This window comes from Chrysemys picta, chromosome 1, assembly GCF_011386835.1.
Source record: "Chrysemys picta bellii isolate R12L10 chromosome 1, ASM1138683v2, whole genome shotgun sequence".
Classification (NCBI taxonomy): domain Eukaryota; kingdom Metazoa; phylum Chordata; order Testudines; family Emydidae; genus Chrysemys; species Chrysemys picta.
Genome location: NC_088791.1, coordinates 4270190 through 4280556, shown reverse-complemented (window position 1 = coordinate 4280556; position 10367 = coordinate 4270190). Strand labels below are relative to the sequence as shown.

Genomic DNA, 10367 nt, shown 5'->3' with positions numbered 1-10367 from the left:
CCTCCCGCCGAATTGTCGTCGCAGATCGCGATCGCAGCCGCGGCTTTTTTTTTTTTTTTTTTTGGTTTTGGCTGCTTGGGGCGGCCAAAACCCTGGAACCGGCCCTGGCTCCGGGCAGCACCTCTGGAGACATGTGGGGTCCGTGTCCACGGCACCTGAGGCAGCTCTTGTCAGTGGACGTGGCTGCATCATTTGGTTGTTGGGCCGCTCTCCTGCTCCCACCTGGATGGGATACGGGGAGCCTGGGACTCTGCAGGCACCCGGTGAGTTCCCAGTCCACCATCCCCAGGACAGGCTCTTGGTGAAGGCCACTGAAAAAACTGTTGTGAAAACCCTTGAATCCTAATCCATAATTTGGGAGCAGCTAATCCCAGAGAAAAATTCTGCTATTAAAATAATAGAACCCTGTGCACACACACAACTTTACTGAGGCTGCAGTGCTTTGAAGTCCTTTGATTTGAGGAAGCCTCTGATCATCGAGCATAATATCACTATGAGATCTGGCTTATGTGGAGGTGAACAAGCACATTGAGGTGAAGGTTACACAGGGAGCAAGTGGCAGAGTCAGCAATAAAACCAATCGTAGTGATTATCACCCCAGGCTCATCACTGCTGCTGAACTGCACTAATTTAGGACTGAATATTGCACAGACACTCTGTGATTCTAAAGAGTGGAAAGGGTTTGGGGGTTTTTCAATTTTTTTCTCGTATCGAGGTGCAGGCCTTGGTTTCTTCATTGTTTAGAAGTTAATCCCTGGATTTTCAGAGCAAGACATGCATTAGGGACATTAGAGCCTATTAATTTTAGTTGGAACTTGAGCATTCATATCCCGTAGGGAGCACTGAAAAATCTCACCCCCAATTTTTAAGGTAGGATTCATGAAGAAACTCCCCAAGTTTCCCTTATAAAGGTTAATTTATTGTTGTTCTGGTTTCCTGTGAAACACCTGGTGACTCACACTCATTGAGACAGGATACTGCATTAGATGGGCCACTCGTCTCCTGCAGCCTGGCAACTGCTACCTTCTCATAGGAAGAAGTAATTCTACGTGGAGATCCTCGTCTGGTCTAAGTTAATATAGCTCCATTGAGGTCAGTGGAACACCGCAGATTTGCACGAGGGGAGGAGATGGGGGTTTGTGTTTTGTTTTGATTTAAAAAAACAGTTTTGTTTGTTCAGAGGTTTCTGACTGGTTTGTGGGGGCAGAAGCTGCACCCTGTTACACTCCCACTGAAGCAAAGCGGAGCTTTTCGTGCTCAACATTTCTTGATAATAGACCACAAACTTTCCTGACTTGTGCACCACCACTGGGAGTATCGAAAACTGGAGGATACTTTGGCCAAGAGATGTGAAACCCTCTGGTGATATAAAGAGACAATGAATGGAAGAGCAATTAAACCAGAAGACCAAGAGTATGAGGTAGTATATATTTCAATGTGAAATAAAGTGGAGTCAAAAATTGCAGAATAGTAAAAAAAAGAAAAAGGAAAAAGAAGTAGAGAAGCAAGACTACATCTCCACAGTTTCATGAAGGGCCATATCCTATCACCAGCTCCAAAGTGGTGTATTTCTCACACAGTTCTCTTACTTCTTTATTGCAGTTGTAGAGTTTGAGAAACAAGTCTCTCTGCCACCATTGTTAATTACATTATGGTCACACCCTAGCTGTGCTGCAGCAATGCAGGGGTTCGGACACGTGCTCTGGCGGTTCCCACACGCCCTCGGGCTCTAGGTGGCAGGACCCTTCCACGTTGGCTTTGAGCACAGGTGGCGGGTTGCATAGGCAGGGGGAGGTTTTGCCTCCCCAAACAGACAAGGGTGACCCCGCCCCCTTCCGCGACACTCCCTACGTACAATTGCTGCTCCAGTCCTCCCAGCTCCAAGTCCAGCCCTCCAGTGCTCTGGGGTTGGGGCCGCTCCCCACCCACCTTCCTGCACTCCGGGGCTGGGGAGGCTGAGGCCACTCCCCACCCACCCTTCCGCACTCAAGGGCTGGGGCAGCTCGCCACATGGCCTCCCGCGCTCCGTGGCTGGGACAGTGTGCTGCCCACCTTTCCCTCCCTTGGCTGGGGAGGCAGAGGCCGCGCACCTCCACCCTCCCGGCACTCCTTTGGGTCTGGGGGGCTAGCCACGGAACTGGGTCGGTGGCCACAGTGGTGGGGGGCAGCGCTCGGCTTGGGGAGGTGGGAATTGGCTCCTGCAGGGCCTCGGGCGGAAGTGGAGGGCCCTTGGTGGAAGGGGCGGGCCAAGGGGTAGCCTCTCCCAGTCAGAGGTTCACACATCCCTCCTGGCTGTGAGCACCAGGGGTTGAGGTGCCAAGTATGGATAGAGAGAGGAACTCCCAATAGAGAGATGCATCTTTAGTAATTACTTTAGTAATTCATCTCTTGGGCTACATAACACTTGATGAGTGTTTGTGAAGTGCTTTGAAATGCTTAGATCGGAGGAAGCCTCAGACAATCCACCCTGAAAGTTACAATTATACCTGTTTGCCACAGAGGTAAATGGAGGCACATTCAGGTGAAGGTCAGACAGGGAGCTAGTGGCAGAGTCAGAAATATACCCCAATTTAATATTTAAAATGTTCCTGAAACCTTGGATAATTGAGAGACTTGTAATTCCTTTGCAGAACTATTATCCTCAAGTATAAAAAAGCCACAGTTCAAGTAGATCACAAAATTAGCCACTTTTTTATTCTTGATGTTGAGATCCAAAGATGCAAAAACATTTTAACCACACTTGTTACTAACCTTGTCTTGTAACACCGTGTAACATGGATCACCCTAGACCTCAGCCTGTGGTCAGAAGTATTGGGTTGTATTTCTGTTTCTGCAACTGACCCCCATATGACCTTCACCTCAACATGCCTCTTTTTTTAGACCTATCAAACGTAAAGAGTAAGGATGTTAAGGCTGGAAGTTCTTCATTGTCCTTAGACCTCAAGATTTCAAAGCACCTCAAAAACACTCGCTGGTGTTTGACACATGCAAAAGGTTGTAGTCAATACATTGTTGTGACGATTAGATGCCTCTGCACTGAGTCATATAGTCACTTTCAACAAAATGGAGGCCAAGGTCTCTCGTGTCATTCCCTTCATCGGGTCATGATGTAAGGCCACACAATTTGGGGCTATTTCATTTTCATTCATATGTAGTTTTGAATTTGGTATTTCCTAAAAACCGTGCAGGGTAGAACGGCCCAGTCCAATTGCTAGCAGCTTCAAGGAGCTGACCGGTAAGCAGTGCCCTAGCTCTGAAGTGGTGATCAGACCCTCACCGGTTCTTGTGACCCTCCCAGAACCAATTTTCCACAATTTCCCTCCTCAGAGCCAAGTGGGACCCCTGTGGTCACAGCCGGTTTTGGGGGTTTATTGGATTTTTGACGGATTTTTATATTGGAAAGTGAAGGTGCTCTCTTGGTGTACATCAGCTTGGTTGCTTCACCTTCATAGAGGCGGAGGACCTTAAAATCAAAGCAAGACCCTTCTGCCCTCTTCCCTGCATATGTAACCCACTTTTGGGGATATTTTTCACATGTTACACAACATTCTGGTGCAGGCAGGCATGTTTTCTCCAAGATGCCCTATGGCTGGTCAGACATTATGTCAAATCTCATCCCCCAGCCATCTCCTCCATCACCAAGAATGTCACATTTTCCTGCCATCCCTCCCCTCGACCCATGAGCAAATCTGCTCTAGGCAGCCCTTTGAGACAGCATTGGTGACCCAAGGGGAGGTCCAATGTTAGGTCAAGTTTTACTCACCAAAGGTAAGATTCACTCCTGTGCAGATGGCCATCACAAAGGCCCATTCTACACTTAAATCCCAGCTAAGACCGAGTTTGAAAGTTTAAAATGGGACTAACATTGTACACAGGCATTATACTATCCCCCTGCCAAAAGGTGAATTTCAGTTTTGACAGGAAACATACTGGAGGCAATGAATGATTCCCATTGATTTCAAAGGGAATTGGATCTGACCTGCTGGGAATGTAGGTGGTTAGAATGGAGAAAAATGATTCCCTGCTTCCTACCATGTTTAGAATAAACTGCCTCATGCCCCTAATCACGACCAGCAGGACTTGAAAGGACCAAACTGGATTCCTTAAATGACACCCACCTGTTCTTCTGATGCTTCCCAGGATCACCTTGACAGTCATTCTCATTGCAGAACCTGTAAAGTCAGTAAAATGACAAAAAGAAATGCAGTTGGCCTGTACAATTTTAAGATGAAAGACAGCTGAAGAGTGCAACGTGCATTTCACGCCCAGTGAGGAAAACAGCTCCATCTAAAGAAGAATTTAGCAAGGCAATCAAGTTTGTTTGGTAACTTATTAGGACCTCCTCCACAAACAGCGTCGCAGATCCTCCAGGCTGTCCTAGGAACTGTATAAAAGTGCTCTCGACTCTGCACTCTTCTAAACACTTCTGCGGACTTCATCTCCTTAGTGAACTCGGTAAGTCCAATTCAACTCCCTCTCTTTGTAACCCCAGAGATTTCACAGTCGGACCACTTTTCATTTCAGGTGAAATCTTGCATGTACTCACTGTGATTTTTACTTATTTATTAATTACATTTATGCTTTTATATATATATAATATTATAGATATATCAATTTATAATATTAATTATACAATTATTTTTATTTTATTTATTTATTTGTATCTATAGTGTGTCATTATTAAGTGACAGGAGCTGGCAGATTTATGATTTGAAGCTAAAGGAGGGATTTTAAGAACAACATACACAATTGTGAAACGTATTTCCCATTAATTAGAGAAAGAATTAGGGCATTTAAATTTTAAAAAGTCCCTTAGCCACCTTTCACTTAGCTGGTTTAGGAAGAAACTTTCCCAGGTTAGTCCACAAAGGGCCACTTCAGTGCTCATCTATTTTATTCTAAAGCAGCTGTTATTCCTCACTATTGGAGACATGAGAATGGATGAAGCTGAGAAGCGCTGTGCTCCTGTCACGCAATTCCTATGTTCTCCTGAGCAGAAATAACCATTGAAGGTGCTTCTCCTCCGATGGTGTAATTTCATGTCGCACCATGGAAGTCAGTGAACCTGAACCCATTTTTTCCCAGTTGAGGAGTTTGTCATTACTGATTTGTTAGGAGAAAAGCAAAGTTTCTGTTTATTCATGAGCAAGTTTCGGTGACTCCCAAGGTTTAGAAAACGAAAGAGTCACAGTGTGGTAGCAGACTCAACTGGTTTGCATGCAGAGGTTAAATCCTCAAACAAAAGGAAGTGATTACCGTGATCCCAGCCATATTCTCTTTGAGAAATGTCTAAAATGGTCCCAGAATCCCAGGTGTCCATATGGAAATAGTTACACTTATTCTAGTCGGTGTTTTTCAGACAAAGTCATTGAGAGGGGATCAAGGGGCCGGTTGGGAGGGAAGTTTACTGCGAGCGGAGAAGAGGTGTAGAAAGAGAAAATAGTGACAACAACATGACCACACAGAAAGAGACTAAGTCCACTTCTTCTCTCTCTTTCGGGCCCCATGCAGGCCTCAATACAAGTGTAACCGAGCTTTGAAGCCTTTCTTCCACCAGGCTTTGTACCTTCTCTTATCTCTAGTCCCTGTTGTGTGTTTCAGGTTTACCACCATCCCAGAAAGATGACTTTCTCCAGCCTGTGCTATCCAGAATGTGGGGTGGCCCGGCCTAGTCCAGTTTCCGGGAGCTGCAACGAGCCGTGCGTTAGGCAGTGCCCTGACTCCGAAGTGGTGATCAGACCCTCACCGGTTGTCGTGACCCTCCCCGGACCAATTCTCAGCAATTTCCCGCAGCAGAGCGAAGTAGCAGCTGTAGGAGCACCTGTGGTCGGAGCCGGTTTCGGAGGCTCATATGGTTTGGGGGGATTGTACGGCTATGGAGGCCATTACGGAGGATTGTACGGTTTAGGGGGATACGGTGGTTACGGCGGCCGTTACGGATATGGGGGATTATTGGGCAATGGGGGATACTATGGTTACCCAGGCCTTTACGGTTATGGGGGATTATGGGGAAATGGGGGACACTGCGGTTACCCTGGCCTTTACGGTTATGGAAGATTATGGGGATATGGGGGACACTGTGGCTACCCGGGCCTTTATGGTTATGGGGGATTAAGTGGTTCCGGGATATCTAACCATAGGTACCTCAGTGGAAGCAGTGGGCCATGTTAAACTCACCAGGAATATTCATGGAAAAAGGAAGAACCAGGAAATGAACAGCAAGATACAGATTCACTCCTGATCTTTTGGGCATGGCTTTCAGAAGTGCTGTGCAAACATGGCTCCAGTTGAACTCAGTGGGAGCTGTGTGTGCGCAGCACCTTGGTCTGATAGCCATGCTGCATTTCTACTGTTACGCTTTATGAATCTTTCTGCCAAGGCTTTACCAGCCAAGTGCTGATTCTCTTTTTCTCTTGAGGACTCATTCTGAACTACACACAGGCTGTTTACATTGACCCTGCAGTGTGATGGAAACAGAGGCCTTAAGATAGGCATCATTTACGTTCATGATCACTCTAAGTCCCTCTCAAGGAGAATTAGGGCCTACATGTTCTATCCTTTCTATCAATACGTACCTTTAGCAACTCACTTTAACCTTTGCTACTTCACATGTCTAATGGAGAAGTTGTGTAGTCTCTGCTTCTATATTCCTTTGTCTCATTTCACACCTGACTGGGGTTAAAAAAAAAAAGAACTTAAAATGGTTTCAAAAGGGGACTTGTTTGTCAACCTCTGGAGCTGCAACAAAGCACAAAGAACATCTTGTGTGAAATACATCCCATTGACACAGGTGATGGGTCAGAGCCCTTCTTGAAACACTGGAAATACATTTTTTTCCGCTGTGTAGTATTTCTTCCTGCAACTGTGTTCTGCCAATTTCATTTGCATTAAAAACTCTGCTGCATCAAAATATCAGTCTTCTGGTTCTCTTTGTTTCTTTGTCCTTTTTTAAAAATTGCACTGGACGAAATTCCTCCCTGTGGAGCCAGCAGCACCGGCAACTTTTCAAGTTGCACCTTCCAAAGCCGTGCTGTGATAGAATAATCCGGCTCTTACATTGGTTGACAGCATTCTGCAGGCCCTGAGTACCCAGGTGGAATTCCTCCTTGCATTACATGGTTTAGCAAATAGTCTTTCCCTGTAAAGACGAGACAGATTTTCATTTTAAGAATGTACGTTTTTCTTTGGTTTCAAGAAGCCCAATCAAATGGTTCACAGTAAGCATCTGTCTGAGACTTTAAGTGACCAGGTTGACGTAAGGAAAAGAAAAGTGGCCACCATGTACCTTATGTTTACTTCCGTACCTGCTGTGTGTTTTAGGTTTATCTCCATGGCAGAAAGATGTCTTGCTTCACAAACGTGTGGAGCGACATTTCACAAAGCATGCACAACAGCTGCAACAAGCCAGACGTAAGGCAGTGCCCTGACTCTATAGCACTGATCCAACCCCCACCGGCTGTCATGACCTTCCCAGGAGCAATTCTCAGATCTTTCCCTCAGGGAAACAGAGTGGAATCCTGGGGTGCCATTGACGTTGGCGGTGGTGATAGAGGCTTATCAAGTTATGGAGGATTACACTGTAACTGATGACCCAGTGATTATGGGAGATTATACGCTTATGGGGGCCAATATGGGCAGGAGGGCCTCTGTGGATAAAAGGGCCATATGGTTGTGGGAGAAAATAGGGTTGGGGGGATTCTGAAGGGGTCATCGGTACCTTAATGGAACCTGTGGGCCATGCTAAATCGAGCAGGCATATGCATGGGAACAGCAGGAAATGAACGGCAAGATACAGATTCACGTATGATTGCACAGGCCTGGCTTTGAGAAGTGTTGACTACACCAAATTCAGTGTGAAATAATGGGAGAGCTGCATTTCATCACCACCTCTGCAAACATTCCCAATGTTTCCCATGTTACCCTATATGGGTATCCTCGAACGCCTTCCTAGCTATGGGCTTCCTCCATTATAAACTCAGTGGGTCTGATTCTCAACTACATGATGGATTTTACACCAGGCTCTAAACTGCAAATGAAGCAGGAGACATAAGGTGTACGTTACATACATCTACCCTGACTGGAATGCATCTTTCTCATACTAGAGCACTGTCAAAAGGATTTAGTGTCAATGAGAATTAGGCTAAGTGATCTCCTAGCCATGAATATGGACTGTTTCTTTCTGCCTTTTAACTTTCTAATGGCAGCTGCATAATGGAGAAGCTAGTCAAAGTTCTGCTTTTATTGTGTTTTGTTTTAGTTAAGAATGACCAGGGAGAAACAAGGAATTTAAAATGGTTGCAGACAGACTTGATTGTCAAACTCTACATCTGCTATAAAGAAGTAAGAGAACTGTGTGAGAAATACACCACCTTGGAGCTGGGGATAGATTATGGCCCTTCATGAAACCGTGACAATGTAGTCTTGCTTCTCTACTTCTTTTTCCTTTTCCTTTTTTTTTTTCCTTCCTTTTTTTTGGGACAGTTTTCGATTCCACTTTATTTCAAATTCAAATATATACTACCTCATACTATTGGTTTTCTGGTTTAACTGCTCTTCCATTCATTATCTCTTTATATCACCAGAGGCTTCCACATCTCTTGGCCAAAGTGTCCTCCAGCTTTGGATACTCCCAGTGGTGGTGCACAAGTCAGGAAAGCTTGTGGTCTATTATCAAGAAATGTTGAGCACGAACAGCTCCGGTTTGCTTCAGTGGGAGTGTAACAAGGTGCAGCTTCTGCCCCCACAAACCAGCCAGAGATCTCTGCCTTGGTGCAAACACCCATGTTCTTTATTCACAGTTTACTTTCCCTCCACCTTGTAGCTACAAACAGCTTCAGTCTTACAGCCTCAGGGATTGCTAGCTCCCGAGGCCAGCAGTGAAGAGCTCCCACTGCCTCTCTTCTCTCGCTCTTCCCTTTTTATTACTTCCCTGGCTTCCTTCCTGCCAGCCATTATGTAGCCCCTGGCTAACGAGGCTGTCCGTTGTTCCCCGTTTGCCACTCAGACTGGGCTTACTCAGCCGGCTCCAATTCCCCTTTGCTGATCGGAGCTGGCATGACAGAGGCCTGGCTCACAGTGAGTTTTGAGTACTCAGTTCTGTTAGAGCAAAAGGTCAACTATTTGCCTATAAGCCCAGCTGTTATATCAGGAGCAACGACTGTTTCTGCAAAACACCCGCTGCAGCCTTCTGTGCAGCAAGATTATGTGATAACACAAGGCGGCCAAACCACCGGCCTAGGTGAGACAGACAGGCACTGCCATTTCAGTCTAACATGTGCCTCAGAGTGGAGTGCGGGGGATGGGGGGGGGAAGGGGGTGCTGTGGAAAGAAGCGATGAGTTCAAGCAAATGTTAAACCGCATCCTGTTATGTATCCATTCCCTTGCCTCTCTCTCAATCCTTCCACATACGCGTATCAGGTATGCATGCTAAGTTGTTTGTTGCTAGGTATAAAAGGGCTTGCTCTGCACTTGTAAGGGGTTCTCTCTCTGGCATTAGCCGAGGAGAGCGCCCACTCAGCTGACTGGTCAATAAAAACTTAAAGCCGTCTTCTAGACTCCCGTGCCTCCTTGGGGTAATTGGGCAGCTCCAGGGGGAAACGAGCCCATTTGGCTAACAGTTCTTTAGAAAAAAGGGGCCTGTAGCCTCCCATTGAAGCAAACCGGAGCTGTTCATGCTCAATGTTTTTTGATAATAGGCCTCAAGTTTTCCTTAGTTGTGCATCACATTAGGGGGATCGAAACCTGGAGGACACTTTTGGCCAAGAGATATGGAAGCCGTTGGTGATATGAAGAGATAATGAATGGAAGAGCATTTAAACCAGAAGACCAAGAGTATGAGGTAGTATATATTTGAATGTGAAATAAAGTGGAGTCAAAAATTGCCGAATAATAAAAGAAAAAGAAAAAGGAAAAAGACGCAGAGTAGCAAGACTACATGTCCATGGTTTCATGAAGGGCCATATCCTATCCCCAGCTCCAGAGTGGTGTATTTCTCACACAGTTCTCTTACTTCTTTATTGCAGTTGCAGAGTTTGACAATCAAGTTTATCTGCCACCATTGTTAATTACACTCTGGTCAGTCCCTGGCTGTGCTGCAGGGATGCTGCGGGTCGGACACGTGCGCTGGCGGTTCCCACATGCCCTCAGGCTCTAGGTGGCAGGACCCTTCTTCCCAGCATCAGGCCCCCGTCAGGGTTCTGATCTCCGTTTTGGCTGGTGGCATCTGCCCAGGGTCCCCCCAACTCTCCCCAGCTGCTCACCACACGCGGCTCCGGACGGCTCCAGCCCCAGCCCGAGCCCCAGCCCCACTCTGCCTCAGCTTGGCTGCGGCTCTGCTCAGCTCAGCTCTGCCTGCTGCTCTCGCAGC

At 46.4% G+C, this 10367-nt stretch overlaps 1 protein-coding gene across 1 annotated transcript; it reads left to right on the top strand.

Moving 5' to 3' along the window:
- The first annotated feature begins 4424 nt into the window (after positions 1 to 4424).
- Positions 4425 to 9091, top strand: LOC101930914 (claw keratin-like). Its single transcript, XM_065596979.1, has 2 exons — positions 4425 to 4455; positions 5602 to 9091. The coding sequence occupies exon 2, from the start codon at positions 5623 to 5625 to the stop codon at positions 6169 to 6171; it is 549 nt and encodes a 182-aa protein (XP_065453051.1). The 5' UTR covers positions 4425 to 4455; positions 5602 to 5622; the 3' UTR covers positions 6172 to 9091.
- Positions 9092 to 10367: the final 1276 nt, after the last annotated feature.

Bases quoted from the DNA above. Each gene is read 5' to 3' on its own strand.
- LOC101930914 (XM_065596979.1), top strand. From the start codon at position 5,623: ATGACTTTCTCCAGCCTGTGCTATCCAGAATGTGGGGTGGCCCGGCCT.